This window comes from Dromiciops gliroides, chromosome 2 (genome assembly GCF_019393635.1).
Source record: "Dromiciops gliroides isolate mDroGli1 chromosome 2, mDroGli1.pri, whole genome shotgun sequence".
In the NCBI taxonomy this organism is placed as follows: Eukaryota; Metazoa; Chordata; class Mammalia; order Microbiotheria; family Microbiotheriidae; genus Dromiciops; species Dromiciops gliroides.
Genome location: NC_057862.1, coordinates 307,390,733 through 307,410,805, shown reverse-complemented (window position 1 = coordinate 307,410,805; position 20,073 = coordinate 307,390,733). Strand labels below are relative to the sequence as shown.

The window sequence follows — 20,073 nt, the reverse complement described above, 5'->3', positions numbered from 1 at the left end:
ATGCTACATATACACTATTCTGCCATCTCGAGGCCCTTTACACTTTTAGAAAGCTACATTTAGAAAATATTACTTGATATCTTCTGAGCTATCCTTCTCACAAATGAGGCCACAAATCAAATGTTCCAGAGTTCCCAGAAAGGAATTTTGTGATACCATTTTCTCTACAGAGGATGAGAAGTTGGAACACAAAGTTTAAAAAAAAAAATGTCAAAATTTTCTTTTACATGGTAACTTGGAAAATAAAAGTCTAAAAAAAAGAGAGAGGCAATTTCTTCCCCTTCTGTTTTTGAACGTCCTCCCCCAATGACCTCAACAAATAAATAATGTCCAATTACATGTTGGTATAGGACACAATGACATTCATCCTGATTAAGTGTCACATTTTACCAAGCTATAAAGAATACAGATGATAGGGATGGTTTCATTATAGAACACCACATTCACCACTAACTTATTGACTGCTAATATCAAGCAAATGTCTAAGATGTATCAGCACCCAGTATCATTCCTTAATAGTTATTGTGAGGAAAAGGGAAATCTCTCCTCTCACTAAGGATATAATAGTCACCATTCAAGTAACACTCCTCAGGACCTGGTTGAGGAAAAAGGTCTCAGTACCCCCCTCCTTCCCCTCCAGCAAACAAGATCACATAGTTCCAGGAGCCCTGAGCTGGTATCAATTAGGTCCTCTCCTGGCTGTCCGTCCATATAAGGGAAGATTGAAGAAATGTCTGTGTCACCTCCCCCATTGGCTAAGAACCCAAAGAATAATTATGGAAATTAGGGTTAGGAATACTTAGTTCTAGTTAGCTAGTTTTTGTTCATAAATTGTAACCCTTAAAGTATTCGGCCAGTGATGAAAAAAGGGGAGGGGCCATGCCCTAGGACTAGGGGTTAAAACAGGGGCCGTGAGCCCCCCGTTCTTGGCACCCACCAGCTGCACACTGGGTTGCCCATTCTTGCGAGAATGACAATAATGAGCTTCTGACACATCACCGCTACTGAGTTCCAAAGAATTATTGAGCAGGAGTCATTTTCCTCTCAGTTATCATTCACTACACTAAAATATTTAAAGCAATACTAACAAAGTCAAAAGGTTATGACCACAATCTCATGAATGATAGTACCAAACCGGAAGTAGTAGGAGGGAAACTCAAACTCCACTATAATGGGGGATGGCCACATGTTAAGAATTCACACCCAGCCTAAGCAACTGAATTTTCTGGTCAACAGAAAACGTTTGTTTATAACCCAAAGCACCAAAAATGTCACCAGATACATCATTCCATCTTCCGCCTTAGTAAGCACAGTGAAAATAACTGAATTTTCCATAGAGTCTGCAGTTCTATTCAAGAATTAGTTTTCATTCTTAAGTACTCTAGATTTCAGATGAAGTACTTTATATACAAGGTACAAGAAATAGTGCTAAACTTGTACTGAAATGTGAACATAACCTGGAGTTTCTTTTACAATAAATTTTCTGTTGATTTTCCTCCATTCTCCTCTTTCATATTTAAAAACAAATTGTAAAATGAAACAAGTCATTAAATTACATTTTAGTTAATGCCTGCATAGTAAGTTACTCATACAGTTGTTGACAAAATACATTTCAACATGAATTGAGAAGGCAGATCACAGGTCCCAAAAGCCAGAGAGAGAGAGAGCTACAAGGCCATCTGGCTCAACCTGTTCATTTTACAGATAAGAAGCTAGAGCCCAGAGACAAGCCCAGACTTGTCCAAGGTTGAACAGGTACAGCTGGAGTTTTTAGTCAAGAACTTTGTTCCTCCTTACCCTACACCATACAGGCTCAACAGTCCAGGGTTTTATCAGAGTCCTAACAAGGGACGACTGTGCATTCCTAAGCTTCCTGGAATTTGCATGTGAGATGCACAGGAAAGTACATCCTAATACAATGCATACATGGGGTGGTTAAAATTTTATATTCTTACCTGAAAGAAAAAGTTACCAAATTAGAAACATAAATCCAAAGTGTTTTTTTAAAAGTGTCCAATCTTTGGGATTTACTTAGTCCTCATTTTAATAGATCATTGTCAGTCAAGCAGTCAGTAAATTTATTGGTCAGTATTTGTTAAGTGCCTAAAATGTGCTGAGCATTATGCTAAGACAGGGAACAAAAAAGGGAAAATACTCTCAAAGAGCTCACAGTTTACTGGGAAAGATAGCATGCAAACAACTATATACAAAAAATAGTTTTAAAAATAGGGCATAAGGGCGGCTAAGTGGTGCAGTAGATAAAGCACCGGCCCTGGAGTCAGGAGTACCTGAGTTCAAATCTGGCCTCAGACACTTAACACTTACTAAGCTGTGTGACCCTGGGCAAGTCACTTAACCCCAATTGCCTCACTAAAAGAAAAAAAAAATAGGAGTATAAGCCTAGTAATGGAGTCTCTGGTTCAAAGGATATGGACATTTTGGTCATTTTATTTGCATAATTCCAAGCTGCTTTTCAAAATGGCCGTACCACTTCACAGCTCCACTGATAATGTATTAGTGTGCCTAATCTTCCACAATAGCATAAATGATGTATATAAATGTACATGGCATAAATGATGTCTGGGGCTTTTTCTGCATATATTGAAATGATCATGTAGTTCTGGATATTCTGGTTTTTAATATGATTCATTATGTTATTTTCCTAGTGTTGAACTATCCTTGCATCCCTGGTATAAATCCCACTTGATGTAATGAATGATTTCTTAAACTGCTATAGTCTATTTAATAGGATTTTATAAATTTTTAAGTCCGATGTTTATTAATAATAGTGGTCTACAGTTCTCTTTCTGTTTTATCTTTCTCTGGTTTTAGGTATTATGACTATGCATATGCAGGGTTCTTTGTTTCTCAACTTTTGAGAATAATTTGGGAGGTATGGGTACTAACTTCTTTAAAAGATCAGTAGAATTCTCCCATGAAATTGTCGGGATCAAGAGTTGTTTTACTTCAAGGGAAAAGGACCCACATGTACAAAAATATTTATAGCTGCTCTTTTTGTGGTGGCAAGGAATTGGAAATCGAGGGGTTCCCCATCAATTGGGAAATGGATGAACAAGTTGTGGTATATGAATGTAATGGAATACTATTGTACTGTAAGAAAAGACGAGCGGGCATATTTCAGAGAAACCTGGAAGGACTTGCACAAACTGATGATGAGTGAGATAAGCAGAACCAGGAGAACATTGTACAAAGTATTATCAACATTATGTGTTGATCAACTGTGATAGACTTGATTCTTCTCAGCAATATACAAGATAGTTCCAAAGGACTCATGATGGAAAATGCTCTCCAAATCCAGAAAAAAAAAAAAGAACTGTGGAGTATGGATGCACATTGAACCCTACTGTTTCTTTTGGTTTTTGGTGCTGTTCTTTTTCTTTTTTTGAGGTTTTCCCCTTTTGTTCTGATTCTTCTTTCATAGCATGACTAATGCAGAAATATGTTTAATGTGATTGTACATATATAACCTATATCAGATTACTTGCTGTCTTGGGGAGGGGGGAGGGAGAAAAATTTGATATTAGAAATCTTATAAAAACAAATGTTGAAAAATCTCTCTACATGTAACTGGAAAATAAAAAAATACTTTTGGGGGGGTGTGAGGCAATTGGGGTTAAATGACTTGCCTGGGGTCACACAGCTATAAGTGTTATGCGTCTGAGGTCATATTTGAACTCAGATCCTCCTGAATTCAGGGCCGGTGCTCTATCCACTGTGCCACCTAGCTGCCCCAAAATACTTTTATTAAAAAAAGAAAAGAGAGAGAGAGAGAGAGAGAGAGAGAGAGAGAGAAAGAGAGAGAGGTTTTTTTCCCCTCCCCCATATTTCCTTTACAGCTAGATCGATTTACTTTTCTTTGATTTGGTTATTTAATATTTTGGTATCATTCTATAGAGTATTTTATATTTTTGAAAGTATCCCTCTATCTTTTGTGTTCTTGGTTTTGTAAACATATTATTGTACATAATATGTTCTGATTATTCTTTTTTTATTTCTTCTGGTTTTCTTGTGATTTCACATAACCCTTCAAGGAAGGAGGTACTCCGAAGTTACTCATTGCACTTGTTTTCAGTCTTTTCCAATGTATCAATCACTAGTGCTGGACTTTTTTTCTTCTCCTCTCTGACAAAAAATACAATGGTGTAAAGGATGGCTCTTTGGGAGGGAAGGGATATTTGGAATAACTATGGTGAGGTAGGAAACAGAAAATTGGACGAGTAAAGGCTTCTTCTAGAAAGTGACACTTCAGCTGAGACTTGAAGAAAGCCAGAAGGTAGGAGGCAGAGACAGTGGATGAAGGAGAGTAGGCTAAGCTTTTCTGGAGTTGGGATACTGAATGTCAATTACAAGGAACAATAAGGAGAGAATTGGATTCAGGGGATTGCAGAGTGCCCGAAATAAGGTTCAACAAGTGTGGGAATGTAGGAAGGGGTCAGGTTATTAGAGCTTGGAAGACAAAGAGAGGGTTTTATATTTAATCTTGGAAATAAGTAGGGGGTGACTAGAGTGTACTGAATGGAGAGGCAATATGGTCAGACTTGCATTTTCAGGAGATCAATTTGATGGCTGACTAGAGGATGGACTGGAGTGGGGAGAGACTTGAGTCAGGCAGGTGAACCAAAAGGGTTTTGCAAGGGGGAAGAGAGAGAGAGAGAGAGAGAGAGAGAGAGAGAGAGAGAGAGAGAATAAGAAAAGTGAAAGGGTGGGGGGCTTGCGGGGCAGCAGCCTGGGTGACTGGAAGGATGGTAGTACCCTCAAAGGTAATAAGCAGGCAAAGAATGAATTCTGTTTTGTAAATGAGTTTAAAATAATCCATAAAACATCCAATTTGAGATGTTAATAGGTAGCTGGGGGTGCAAGACAAAATGATTTTACATGAACAAAGATCTTTCCTTTTTTCCAAAGGTTTTTCCTTTTTTTAAAATAAAAGACTATCCCTAGTTTGCCAAAGGGAGATTATAAAACAATTCAGTAGACCAGATAAACTAAAAGATTTGATGACAGGAATCATGAATGAACTCAAAAGATCACATGGAAATTTTTTTTATGCCCATGGTAAATGATAATAAGTTCATTAGGCTCCAATGTAGTTCAATGTATAAGGTCAATGTCTCCAATTTCTTATGAAAAGGAAATCTCCTTTCTAATCTATGACTCATAGTTATGATATAGTGAGCCCTTATTTTCCTACGTGGGAAATCAAATCCTGAATAACTCATTACATTAGAATGGTGATTGTACACGTTCATTCGTGTGAATTTCTGCAGCTGGAAAAACTATTTTCCTCCCAGCGTGTTATCTATCCATCTAATCTAGTAAACAAAGGCAAAAGTCAGATTAATAGAAATTAATAGAGGAAAGTTTCCCATCTGTAGCAGTACCTTTCCAAATATATACCTGAAAAGATCTAATGAGAAACATACTTTCTGAATGTTATTTATCACATAATCATCTCTGACTACACCGAAAAACTAATGGAAGCTGTGAATTTTATGATTTTCTTCTTTTCTAACTGTATCTTTAAAATACTAGCAGGTATATACTTAATACCTCATATCTCTATAGGTAACTTCCAACTTTTTTAATAGATAATCAGATACTGAAATGAAGGACATCTTTTCTTTAGAACAGATGTTAAGTCAGACAATGTGAATCTTTTCCCCAATAATACAGGTTCTAACACAGAGGAGAACTAAGTTTGTCCCTTAGAATGCTGTCAGTTCTAGGGACCTCTGTAAATTCCTGCCTCTGATTGGGGGGGGAGGAGAGAGGTTCTGCTAGAACCAGTAGTTGTCACGAGGGGATTGCTTAAGGGCCAACACTACCAGAGGCAGGGATAATGTATTCTTCTGTGAAAAGCTCCCTGAGGCAGTTTCTGATACAGGTGTAGATCTCCATTTATTTGGTAGGTTAAGTATGGGATGTGGCAAGCTTTTCATTACTTACCAGTAGAGCACTACTATTATAATGATTAATTTAGACTCTTACATTAAGTAAAACTATTGAACTGAATTATTTCTTTGCTTTTTTTTGAAAATGCCATCATTCAGAGTATTGCATAATCATAAGTTACCAACGTTTTTCTACTTTTAAGTTTAACCATTTAAACTCTTCCATGTCACTTTAGAAACTGAAAGCTAAATTTTGTTCCTCTTACCTCAATAGGAAGCAATTCTAGAATGTGTTGTTAGTGTCCACAACATCATATTATGATAATTTCAAAATGTTCCCACTTTAAGTAATAGTTGCATATATTAGCAGAGTTGAGTTCCTCCTCCCATCTATTTCACCACCCCTAAACTTTAGACCACATCTTAATCTGCTGAGAATTGAATCCACAGTTCATAATTCACAAATGAAGACCTGGAAAGAACCTTAGAAATTATCTACTACAATATTTCCCATCAATAAGAGAAAGGGAAGCCAAAAGCAAAGTTGCTCAAAATGTGAAGCTGTCGATATGAAATTGATAGAACTGAGGCTATCCAAGTAACTACCTGATGAAAAAAAGTAGAGAGGCTAGGAAATATGCTTTGCATATTGTGATGTCAATGCAAGTACTACAAAGTTCCTTGGATGTGTGAAAAATTAATTGTACTGGGCAGTATCCCATCCATACCTACAAAAAATCTTTTAAATAGAAGTATGATAATCTAATTTAACAGACAATCGGAACCTCACAAACACCACCCTTCCAGGTTTTTGTTGTTCAGTCATATCCAACTCTTTGTGATCTCTTGGACCACAGCACACCAGGCCTTTTTATTCTCCACTATCTCTCAAAGTCTGTCCAAGTTCATGTTCATTGTTTACATTACATCTCATTCTGTTGTCCCCTTTTCTTTTTGCTTTCAATCTTTCCCAACTTCAGGGTCTTTCCCAATGAATTCTGTCTTCTCATGTGGCCAAAGTGTTTCCAGTCTCAACAAATATGAACAAAACATGAATGTTACTGAATAAAACCTTAAAATCCAAACTATTTCTATTGACAATATTAAAATATAATTTTGGCAAAATAATAACTTATTGTTCTCTAACCCATTCCACATGCATCTGTTATATTTTTGTTTTGTTTTGTTCACTAGACTTGTGATTTAGCGTCTTAAACTGAATGTGGGAATCTCAAAAAATTTGGCAGTAAATGTTTGATTTGTATACCGATTTTATATACCTATATACCTGGGATCACGTAAAAAATTTCTTAAGTGAAAAGGGGTCACAAGTGTGTAAGAAGTTTAAGATGCCCTGGTCTAAGCAATGCTGATTAGTGTCTGTGCTGCAACCTAGATTTAGAGAATTTCAGGAAGCCCTGAGAGTTAAGTGATTTGCTCAGGCCACAAAGTCAGCACGTGTCAGGGTAGTCAGAAGGTCATTCCACCTTAGTTAGACTGACTCTCCAACCACCAAACCAGTGGTTCTTAACCTAGCCTTTATAAACTTGTAAAAAATATTTTGATAACCTTATTTCTGGATAACTGGTTTTGTTTGTAATCACATGTGTTTTGTTTTTATGTTTAAAAAATATTATTGTGAGAAGAGATTCTCATTGGCTTCTGACTGGCAAAGTATGGTCCATGACAGAAAAGATTAAGTACCTATGGACTATACCATGTTGCCACTCTCTAATGACAATAATATTATGCATCATATGATGGGAGTGGGAAGAACAACAAAGGAAGGAAAAAGCCAAGTAGTGCAATGTATAACAGGAACTTGATACTACTGTTGTAGATTTGAAGTAGATTTGCAGGAACCTTGAAATATTTGTCAATTATGCTCTAGCAATACCACTGGTTGGGTCGGCACTGAAATAAGTGTGATGAAACAGTTCCTATGAATCTAAGAAATAGATGAGCTGGCATAGGGTTGTAAGCTGGCCCTATCTGAAAACACTGTGGTGACCAACTTGACATCAAAGACAGCAGGACAAATTGTGTGTCGTTCTGTTGATATTGAGAAACAAATCAGAAACGTTCATACCCTATCAGCTAGAAACGCAAGTGGCACTGATTACTAAAGCAGGCAAACTACAAATGTGAATGAAAAGAATTGAAGTCATGAATATTTTAATTATGCTCTAGTATATCAGATAAAAATTAGAAACACATCTTACCAATTATAAGATTTGTATACTACTTTTTGTCAAAGTTAGCTAATTTACCTAAGTACTAGTCCACAGATCATTAAAGATAAAAATATCAGCATAATGACTTGTCCCAGAACTTTAGGCATCTATACTCCAGTGAACAAGATAAATAATAAATTATTATTGTTGGTATTAGTGTTACTATTGTAGCTAGTATTTAAACAGCACTTTACAACTTGCAATGTGCTTTTTATTTCACCTGACCATTACAACAATCCTGTGAAGAGGATGCTATTATTATCCCTCTTTTCCAATTGAGGAAACTAGAGTGCAGAGAGGTTACGAGACTTGCTTATGGCCATAGAGCTTCTAAGTATCTAAGGCAAGATTCACATCCAAGTGTTTCTGACTCCTAGTTCAACATTAATAACATAGCTTTTATTTCTACTTGAGACCTTGTCACAGAGTACAAATGAGGGAAACATCTGCTTGCACCAGAGCCCACCAGGAATCTGCTACTTACCAATCAAAAAAAGCAGAGAAAAGTTAATAAATTTAGAGTTAGAAGGGATCTTACAGATCATTTCATCCAACATAAGAAGTTTCCATGACTTGGTCAAGATCCCATGGGTAGGTAAGTGGCTGACATTTTAACTCAATGGCTCCAATTTGAGAATACCACTCCCCACCCCCCCCCCATAAAAATAACCAGTTCTGTTTCCACCAATTATGGCAGCAAGAGAATTTTGCTGTGACTTATAGAGAGTTGTTGTGGTTTGTCACTGCCAAGAAACATCAATTTATGTACAAAGCACCCTCCTGGAGTTGAAAGTGAAACCACATCTTCTATTCTCCAGACTGTCTGGGAGAATGACCTGGTCCTTGATGGAGCAGACATACTTCAAGGAAAAATATAAGAAAAAGGATATAAAGGAAGAGAATCCCAATTGATGTCAGGATCTCAAAAAGTAGAAGAGTATGAGTATGACACAGATGGGAGGAAAGGAAGATACTTTGAACTGTGAGCACTACCTCTGTAGATGGGAGCCTCTGGATCTTCTCAGAAGATGGGTCCAATGAAAGGTGGTATGACTCTCCAGGTACCAGCCTGAAAAGTGTTATCCAGTAATGGTCAGGGTATGGGAACAACAAATAGTAGTGTTTGGCTGGTGACTTACTAAGAGAGCTGGTGCCTCACATTAAAAAGAAAGGCCTAGGGGCAGCTAGGTGGCGCAGTGGATAGAGCACTGGCTCTGGAGTCAGGAGTCCCTGAGTTCAAATCCGGCCTCAGACACTTAACACTTACTAGCTGTGTGACCCTGGGCAAGTCACTTAACCCCAATTGCCTCACTAAAAAAAAAGAAAGAAAGAAAGGCCTGCTGCCTTCCTAGGGCATAGACACAGGAAGTAGCAGGTCCTTTAGAAGACTTGTCAAACCTAACAAATGCTACCCCTACTGGTGGGGGCAATGATAGCTGGATAGATAAATCTAAAAGCAATTCTTGGAATTATGAAGTCCTGCACCAGAAGCTGAAGATCTTCAGAGGTACAGAGGATGTCTTCATAACTGTTATTTATTCAAGGGAAAGAAGCTGAGAACCAAAACAGCCTAGTAAGAAAGAATCCAAGAAGAGAATTTGGATCTCTGTGTGATCCTTAAAATAGGGAAATGATGGGCTGTTGCCCTAAGATGGAAAACAACTAACAAGAGTTGGTAAAAAATTTTTTCTCAGTCATGAGAACTTAAGTAGATTTTATACTAAAAAGAAAAGAAGAAAATTCACTTTCACTCTCTTTCAACCTCTCTCTATAAAATGTGTGTGTATGAAGCCATCATATAGGACAACTACCACCAAATAACAAAAACAAACCTTTGCTCCAGAAGTCTAAATACAAGGGCACATAGTATGGATGAACAATAGGAGGGCAATTCAGGTTAACAAGTATCACTGAGGTTTTGTAAGACAGAGTTTGTGATTGTAACATGGCTCCCAAAAAGGAAAAAATAATAATATATTATGGTAAGAGAATTCCCTCAAGATGAGGGAATCCAAAAATCATGACAACATCATTTGTATGCAGATTATTGGAAAGAGAAACAAAAGTGTCATAAAAGCATAAAAAAGAGACAGCCTATACAGAAAGAGTAATTAGATAAGAAATTCTAGAATCCTGGCATCATGATGATAAAGTAGTAACAGAGAACTTTCATTATCTGAACAGCTACTGGAGTGCTCACTCTACCAAAAAGCAGCATAGCTGATAAAATCTTGCCTTAGCTTAAGAACTTCATTCTTCAGAAAGTAGAGAAAAAAGATTTCTTCCAGTCTTCTGACAAGAGAAACAGGAAAAACTGCTTCTTAAAGTAGAAGGGAACTTTTGGAAAAACTCTCCACTCACGTGAATGAAGAGGAAAGTCAAGTATAAATCTATGGAGACTTTTGGAGAGAAGGTTCTATAGAGTTCAGAGAAAGGACTAAGATCCAACTTCAATAGGGAATATTTATCAAATGCCTGTTATTAAAAACAAATGGGTTGAAATATTCACAAAAAACACCTGTGACAGCAAATCCAAGAAAAAAGTAGATGCCAATCAATTGGGGAATGGCTAAACAAAATCTGGTACATGGATGTACCATGGAATATTATTCCATAAAAATTATAAATATGAAGAACTGAGAAACATGAGAAGATTTACATAACAGAAAGAAGCAAGATAAAAATATGCACAGTACCTACAACAATGCAGAAGGAAAGGAGCAAAGGAGAAACTGAACATTTTTTCATTATAATTACCAAGCTTACCTCCTGAGAAAATGCAGCTCCCTCCCCCCACCTTTTTAGATATGCAGGACTATGGGTATAGAAAGATCACATACATTGGAGGAGACATTTTAGCTGGTTAAGCTGAACTAATTTTACTGTTTAATCTTTGCTATGTGACGTAAAAACAAGACAGTAACGAAAAATAAGAATGGAAAAAGAAAACACAAAAAAGAAAGTAAATGGTGGATTTTATATTAACACTAACTAGAAAAACACTCACCAGAACATATCATCATGTTTGCTTATGGTCATAGAATCTCAGAAATCACCAGCTCCAATCCCCCCAGAGATAAAGTGACTTGCCCAGTGTTATGCTGCTTGTTTGGGAGAGAACCCATGTACCTTGATTCCTAAATTCATTTCCACTAACTCCAGTTGAATAAAATCTGAGGCCTATTTATAATTTGTTTTTTGAAATCCTAATCTTACAATATTCTTTCCAGCACTAAGATAAAAGATGTTTTTAGTCCTTTTTAAAAAAAAAAAAAGAGTGGAAATACAGAAGAGGCAGGGCAGGGAGGAATAAAGTGGAGCAAGAAACATTGTTTATCCATCTTAAAAAATTAAGGTCTAGGAGCAGCTAGGTGGCGCAGTGGATAGCACTGGCCCTGGAGTCAGGAGTACCTGAGTTCAAATCCAGCCTCAGACACTTAACACTAGCTGTTTGACCCTGGGCAAGTCACTTAACCCCAATTGCCTCACCCCCCCCAAAAAAATTAAGGTCTAGCCAATGAAAAAATATAGTTCAGGGAGGGAAGAAAAGTGGACTCAATCAGTAGGTCTGAGTTTGTGTTTTAGTTCTATCATAAACAGCAAACAAGTCACTTAACCGCTCTTAGCCTCAGTTTCCTTATCTCTAAAATGGGGATAATATGACTATCTCACCAAGTTGCTTATGAAAAAAAAAACCCCAATTTTAAAGTGCTGTATAAATTTGTATAATTATTATTCATTAATAGGGAGAAATGAATGGACATGCTAAAATAACCTACATAAAGGAAAAACAACCACATTAAAAAATTCTAAATGTGGGTACCCCTTTATGTTCATTAGAGATTCCAACAACAGCCAGTATTAAGCACAAAGACAGTTCTGTAAGCTCTTCCATCTGTAGAATTCTGCCAGTTGGAGCTATTAAATGTGCAAATGCCCTATTATTCCAGTGCTATACCCCCTCCCCCTTCCCACCTCACCCCCAGTTGAGATCACCAATTTAAATGATTTGTAAGATTCTGGGGTAAATACAAATGACTAAGATAAAAACTAAGTCAAATCCTATTATTTGTCCTAAATAGTTCTGTTCGGCTCTAAAGACTTGAGGGTCTTTGGTATTAAAACTGACCCAACCCACCCTTTTCCTCCCACCACCACACCAAATAAAGGATAAATTTAGCAGTATTTTTTATTAAAGCTCAACATGTTATTGTTAGAAAGAATGAAGGGGGAAACAGAAAAACCAACTTTGCTAAAGGAAAAGTTCTCTCCCAAATCTCAAGTATCAAAGTAATAAAAAGTTTTATTTTTAGCAAATTGCTTTTGTTATCCTTTATTTTTAGATAAGAATTTCGAAAATTTGAAGGACTCAACAGTGAAACTTGCCCACCTAACTTACTAAAGATATTAAGACAAATTATTTTATACTTTTAATTTCAAAGTATGACAACAGGACTGAGGTTCAGAAAAATAAAATAGTAGTTACTACCTTGAATGGTCTGAATTCCTCCCTATTACTACACAAATTGTGCAGGCTCATTCCCATTAAAGCTATCTTTTTATGCAGAGGATGCTAATACTGGCTTTAGTAAGCATTAAAAATCATCACTTTGTTATTTCAGCTCACAGCTTGTGGCCTTCATGAATGCTGCCTTTATCATAAGACTCGCTCCTATTTCCTATACTAAGGGAATACAACATATTTTTCTACTGGGAGTAATCCCTACCGCCATCACCCCCCCCTCCAAAAAAAAACCCAACCCCACCCCATTCTTTCCTTTAAAAAAAAAAAGTATTAGGGATCTTGCATGATCACAATATGCAGCACAATGCTTTATAACAGTAAAGCTTCTGGAAAACCCAAACAAAAGAGACGTCACCATGTGACGTCAGCCTATATACAGTTCTGTGTGGTCGCAGCACATAAGCAAATCCATTCTTGTACCGTTTCTCGGAAAAGCTTTTCAGTAAATGCACTCATGCTACTACAGGAGCTTCTCGCTGCAATAAGCTACCCATCTGCCATCAACAAGTTAAGACTAAGAGAACTAACAGCTGTGCAAAAGGAAGACCAAAGCTTCAATTAAACAGCCGAACAGACGCAGGAGGAGAAAAATAAAACTTATATTCAGTACTGATTCAAGAATTACGGAGCTGTCATAGAAAATCAAGCCAATGAATTCAAAAGGAATATCCTAAGGGGGGGAGAAGCCTGGTGGATTCAATTTTACCCTGATATCCCAGGATACTGAAGAAGAGTCAATTATTCAAAGGCGACTGCATGTTCGAGCCCTTTTCAGACTCACTGCTTTGAGTCTACGACTGAATGCAACCTCCAATGTGCTCAAAAGAATGGGTAAGTTCATGCATTTATAAATCTTAGGCAGTGAGCATTCTTTTTTTAAAAAGCCAGTGAGTTAAAAATGTAACCATTCAGATATATTTTGGGATTTGCTATTTTCAAATAGCAAGGCTGGTTATAGGGGCTACCTTAGCCATCTTTCTTAAAGGATAAGTTTCGTTTTAGTGTGTGAAGATTAGCTTTTCTGCAATGCATGAGCAGTAAGTTATGTGCTTTCACCATGATGTTGTGCTTATCTTTTGTGGTCCATATGATCTGATGAAAAATATCCTATCTTGTTGTTTCCTTAAATTATATTCTGCAGGCTTGCATTTCAAGTGGCCATTAGGGGCTCCTATGCTGGCAGCGCTATATGCAATGAGTGTGGTTTTAAAAATGCTGCCTGCCTTGGGCATGGCTTGTCCACCAAAATGCCGCTGCGAGAAGCTGCTCTTTTACTGTGACTCTCAGGGGTTTCACTCAGTGCCAAACAACACTGACAAGGGCTCTCTAGGTTTGTCACTGAGGCACAATCACATTTCTGAACTTGAAAGGGATCAATTTGCAAGCTTCAGTCAACTTACTTGGCTCCACTTAGACCATAATCAAATTTCAACAGTTAAAGAAGATTCTTTTCAAGGACTCTATAAACTTAAGGAATTAATCCTAAGTTCCAACAAAATCTCTTACTTGCCAAACACAACTTTTAGTCAACTGCTTAACCTGCAAAATTTGGACCTGTCTTTTAATCAGTTATCATCTCTGCATCCAGAATTGTTCTATGGCCTTCGGAAGCTGCAAACCTTACATTTGCGTTCCAATTCCCTGCGGACCATTCCTGTTCGCCTTTTCTGGGACTGTCGTAGTCTGGAGTTTCTGGATTTGAGCACAAATCGTTTGCGAAGTTTGGCTCGCAATGGATTTGCAGGATTAATCAAACTGAGAGAGCTTCACCTAGAGCACAACCAGCTGACAAAGATTAATTTTGCTCATTTCCTACGGCTAAGCAGTCTGCACACACTCTTCTTACAGTGGAACAAAATTAGCAACTTGACATGTGGGATGGAGTGGACCTGGGGCACCATAGAAAAGCTTGATTTGACTGGAAATGAAATCAAAGCCATCGATTTCACAGTGTTTGAGACCATGCCTAATCTTAAAATACTTCTAATGGATAACAACAAGCTACACAGCCTGGATTCCAAGATCTTAAATTCTCTCAGATCCTTAACTACAGTTGGCCTCTCTGGCAATCTGTGGGAATGCAGCCCCAAAATATGTGCACTGGCCACATGGTTGAGTGGCTTCCAAGGTCGGTGGGAGCACTCAATACTGTGCCACAGTCCAGACCACACCCAGGGAGAGGATATTCTAGATGCAGTTTATGGATTTCAGCTTTGCTGGAATTTATCAACTACTGTCACTGCCATGGCTACAAGTTATAAAGATCCAACCACTGAATACACAAAAAGAATAAGCTCATCAAGTTACCATGTGGGAGACAAAGAAATCCCAACTACTGCAGGCATAGCAGTTACTACTGATGAACACTTTCCTGAACCAGACAATGCCATCTTCACTCAGCGGGTAATTACAGGAACAATGGCTTTATTGTTTTCTTTCTTTTTTATTATTTTTATAGTGTTCATCTCCAGGAAATGCTGCCCTCCTACTTTAAGAAGAATTAGGCAGTGCTCAATGATTCAGAACCACAGGCAACTCCGATCCCAAACACGACTCCATATGTCAAATATGTCAGACCAAGGACCATATAATGAATATGAACCCACCCATGAAGGACCCTTCATCATCATTAATGGTTATGGACAGTGCAAGTGTCAGCAGCTGCCATATAAAGAATGTGAAGTATAATTCCTACAAGTCATCAAAAATTACATCAGATAAGTAACCTATTTTAAATTGTAGGGGGCTAAATATATAACTAATTTTTACAAATGGTGACATTAAGCCTAATTTTCCAAAACAAGTGGAGACATAGTTTTTGAAGTGGTGAAGTATTTTTTATTTTTATTTTTTAAATGGAACCATATTTTAAGTGTTAAAAGAAGCAATGATTACATTACTTTGCACTCCTATTTGGAAATCGATGAAATGCTCACTTCAAAATAATGTAAGATGTTTCATGTTATGTAATTATACCATCATGTGTAAACATTTATACTATAAAGTCTCCAATGTGCTACTTTTTTCTATTGAAAACAGTCTGGAAAGAAAGAAGTGAGCATGAAAGAATACAGATCATAATCTGTTCCACTGTGGCTATCTGATCCCATGTATTACAGCTGACTAACTAACTATAAAGGAAGACTTAATGAAAGATTTCATATGTGATTATAATTTGATACTGACTCAGATCTATAATCAACAGTCACATCTAAGTGGAATTTTGCATATAATGAGAAATGGCCCATTTAAAAGCCTATTTGCCCAAGTCTATCCAGTCATTGCCTAGGTTAGTAGGTATATGTCAAAGCTCACATTACAAATTCCAAACACTTTATATAATTTGAATGGGCTTGGTTCAGATGCTTAAAGAAAGAATTCAACTGATTATGAAATGGTCTCATTACAGTTAAATCAATACCAAATAATTACATCAAATCATTAGGTCTCTGGTTTGACTTTTATAAATCTTTTTGTGAAATTTAGACAATTACTTAAAGTGGAGTGGTAAAGTGGCATTTCAATACTAATGTACTCAACCTTACATGTAAGTGTAAATGGAAAACCAAGGTTAACTGAGGGAGGGAGCTATAATGAGGGGGGAAATCCACAAATGAGTCAATGCCATAATCCCATGACATTCTTAATCCAGCCAGAAGACTAATTCACATAATGCTGTTATGACCACTTGTCCCAAGAGGGGTTTAAACTCTATACCTTCCTTTTGTCTATTTTTCAATCTTTAAAAAACATTTTAAATAACTGGCTAGAAAGACATGCCAGAATACAAATTGACTACCAAAATCACTTCTTTAAAATACTGAGTTTTATGCTCAAGAATGAAATTTAAAAAAAAAAAAAAGGAAAAAAGACTAATTTAAAAACAAAGCATTCTGAAAATTAAAATAAAGGTGAGTGCTACTTAAAAATAACTTGTCAGGAAAAAAAATATATATGTCTATGTGGTCACATAGTAGTGCCTTGGTACCATTGGTGTGAGGCAATGAAAATTCAAACATTATAGAATTTTGAATGGTTCAAAACAAACCAGGTTAAGTAAAGTTAACTAAAGCAAGCAAAAGTAGGGTGCATATGGACAGTTATATGTACCGATATGCATTGGTGTGTCAGATACAATAGTATCAGACCATTAGATTTCCATACACATAGCTGAAATGGTTTTTTTTTAAAAGAATAATCCAATAATTCAGCGTGTTAATATAGTTTTAAATAATTTAGTGATTACTGGGAGCTAATGTCAAACTTTTCAGACAGAAAAGACTCACCTAACTATTGTTGTTTTAATTTCAGTTTTGATAAAAAGCAATTGGTAGGAAACTTGGATTTCAGAGGCCAATTCCAAATTCATATTTTAACATTTCCTCATAAACAAGATATAATGTGTCTATAACCACATGTGACTTTAGGATCAAATCACTGACTTGATTGAAAAGTGTGTATTTTTTTAAACCACTGGCGTTATTTGCTGTCTGAAAAATGGTATATACACAAATGCCCTGACCCTCTCTCCCAACCCACCCAAAAGTTTCCTTTTTGTTCTTCGATTATGTTGTTTACAGGAATAATATTCTTCAATGAGGACAGTCTTTCCTATTAGGAAAATGGAATATCAGACTATACTGTCCCATGGCATTGTACTATGTTTAACCATTACGGCCTTCTGGAGCAAGATAGGTGTATACACCTCTCTCTTTCCCCCTCCCCTACAATTTTTTCTAAGTCACTAAAGGAACAAGAATATTATTAATTATGGTATAATATAATTGCCTTTTAGAAAGGTACGTTATGGTAAAGCCATATTTTTTTTACTCCTAAGCTTATGTCCTGTTCAACCGATGTGCAGCAGGCAGACATCACCCTCATTTCTTGTTAAACTATATACTGTGTTTGCCTGTGCAAGTGCAGAAACTGATTTTACAAGATATACAAAAGGAAACACTGGTCCCAAAAGCAGGATCAGAACCTGACTGGATAAAATAACTAGCTCCAGCACACTAATATCCAGCTCTGTACCTAAGGGGCAACCACGGTTGTTTTGTTATTTCTGATCATGACAAGAGTTGCTCTAGGCATAATGAAGGCTTCTTGGATGGTGATGAGTAACAGGACTATTTGTAAAAATTTTAATCACAAATTAGCAGGTAGTTTAAACTGATTTTTTCTTAAGAAACAGCACAGAAGTCCCACAAGACACAGAAAGAAAATGAGCTATCCACAGGTAAAATTCTGAGAACTGAAAGGAAAAAGCTGGCTCTGTAACCTCTGAGGAATAGGATGTGCAAAGACCACCAAGAGAGACTTTTCAAGTGGATCTTAAAAAGATAAAAATGATTGATCTTCTCTGCCTTTTGGCATGCATGGAGAGAATGTGAATAGCCAAACCAAACACCTATTTTCCTTTTTCACTAATGAGGCACCTTCCTTTCCCTGTAACCCACAGAAGACATGAATCTATTTAATTTTGATCTCTTTATGCTTCAGCAGCAGAGATTAGGTTATTATTCATCTGTGCTCTCTCTCTTCACAAACTGGCTATTGTCATACAACAGCTCGGTATTTTGTTAATTGAAATCAAATGAATTTATGTTAATTTCCACTCCCACACACACACACACACACACACACACACACACACACACACACAAAGTTTTATATCATTTTTACTACACAGTCACTAAAAACAGAATCAAACCCATGATATGATGTTATGCCCACCTAGTACCAGGAACCAGTTTACAACCATTTATATACATTGCTTGAGCTTCTGAGAGCTTGAGCTTGCATGGGATTTCAATCACTTTATTGAAAAGGAAAAAAGGCCAGTAAATTTACAAATTCATAAAGCTGAGCTAGAGAGAGCACCCACTGCCAACAATTGAAAGCAAAAAGATACTTGTTTTCTAAGCCAGAAATCTGTACTAACATTCATAATTTCCTACTGTGCCTAAGTTAATTTTTGCGCCAGTTTAATGAATAGGAAATTGATTAAATCTCTCAATTTCAATAATTATGAAAACCCATCTGCTTACTCTAAGGCCATGTAGGCCTTAGGCTTTTTGAGTCTTTCCTGGATCCTTCCAATAAGACTCCCCTGTTGAAGCACTGAGGTATTAAATCTAAAATTTAAAACTACTGAGAATGCAATTTTTAAGGCATACTTGCTATCTGAGACTAAGAATAGTGATCACACAAGCTTTATTACATCTCTGAACCTATATAAAGTATAAAGCTCCTAGCTGTTATCATTTTCCTAACATAGCAATACAGTTAAAGGCCATTTTGGAGAATCTACTTTGGGCTAGTTTTCATATCTTATTCGATAAGCAGCTTCTTGAGAGGTAAGGCACAGAGAGCTGGACAAATAATTCACATCTATATAACCAGAGGCAAACTCATGATCTAATAAGGCCATACCAAATATAAAAATGACTGTTTAAGCTTTCGTATTGAAGATGCAAACATCTAAAAAGCTCCATCTGCTACTCTTTTCAACTAATCTTTTTTTCCCTTAGTGATAAAAATCCACATATAAGGAATGCTATAGTAATTTTTTTTCTATCAACAATGAACCTGGAGACTCAAAAGTGCAGCCCAAATGCATTGTGTTCAAATCACCTTTGAGAGCCATTTTGGGGGTATGGGTGGGATAGGAGGGCTATAACCTGGGGTGAGGGAGCAGGGGAAGGGAGGGCTTGGGGAGTAAGGGAACAATAAAGTACAGTGTACAGGAAAGTTTTGCTATTAAAATTGTGTATACTGTAAGACTGAATGCCTCTTTTTTTTTAACCTTTCCTTTCCAAAATATCAATCATGAAAGTTACCATAACATAAAATAAAGAGTTGTATTGTGGTGTTCTGACCCCTCACAAGGGGGCCATTTGATAATTTTACTTAATTTTTAAAGTAGCTGCACTAAATTTAAACACCTCTATAACTAACTACTAGAAGACTACACAGAAAAAGAGGGGAAATTACCGTTATGCTGTTATAACTGCATTGACAAAAACAACAAAAAATTGTCCAAATCTTCATAGACTATTCAAGCTTGGCAGTTGGATGAATGACTAATGGTTAACAACCTTTACCCAAGACAAAGTTAAAATGACAAGCAAGTCTAGGGAAGATTCTCATGAATGGTTATTTGCTATATATGTTATATACTGCTGGTTTGACTAGACCTTCTTAAAACAGCAGAGACTCAGCCCCAAACTAAAGTGACCTTATGCCTGTCATACAACATACACTGTTCTCAGACACTAGTACTGGCCAAATGGAGAGAAAAGGGCATGCTTCCCTTTCATTTAGTAGCATTGAAGGATCAGATAAAGGGGCTCCTTTGAGCTTGTGATGATACTAATGGGCTAATGATAATGAGACAGAG

General features: G+C 36.8%; 2 protein-coding genes across 2 annotated transcripts in view; one reads left to right on the top strand and one right to left on the bottom strand.

Moving 5' to 3' along the window:
* Positions 1-20,073, bottom strand: part of CTNNA1 (catenin alpha 1) — a 134,729-nt gene that overhangs the window by 54,196 nt on the left and 60,460 nt on the right.
* On the top strand, positions 13,354-19,470 carry LRRTM2 (leucine rich repeat transmembrane neuronal 2). Its single transcript, XM_043985394.1, has 2 exons — positions 13,354-13,502; positions 13,813-19,470. Exons 1-2 carry the CDS (start codon positions 13,499-13,501, stop codon positions 15,357-15,359), a joined length of 1,551 nt encoding a protein of 516 aa, XP_043841329.1. The 5' UTR covers positions 13,354-13,498; the 3' UTR covers positions 15,360-19,470.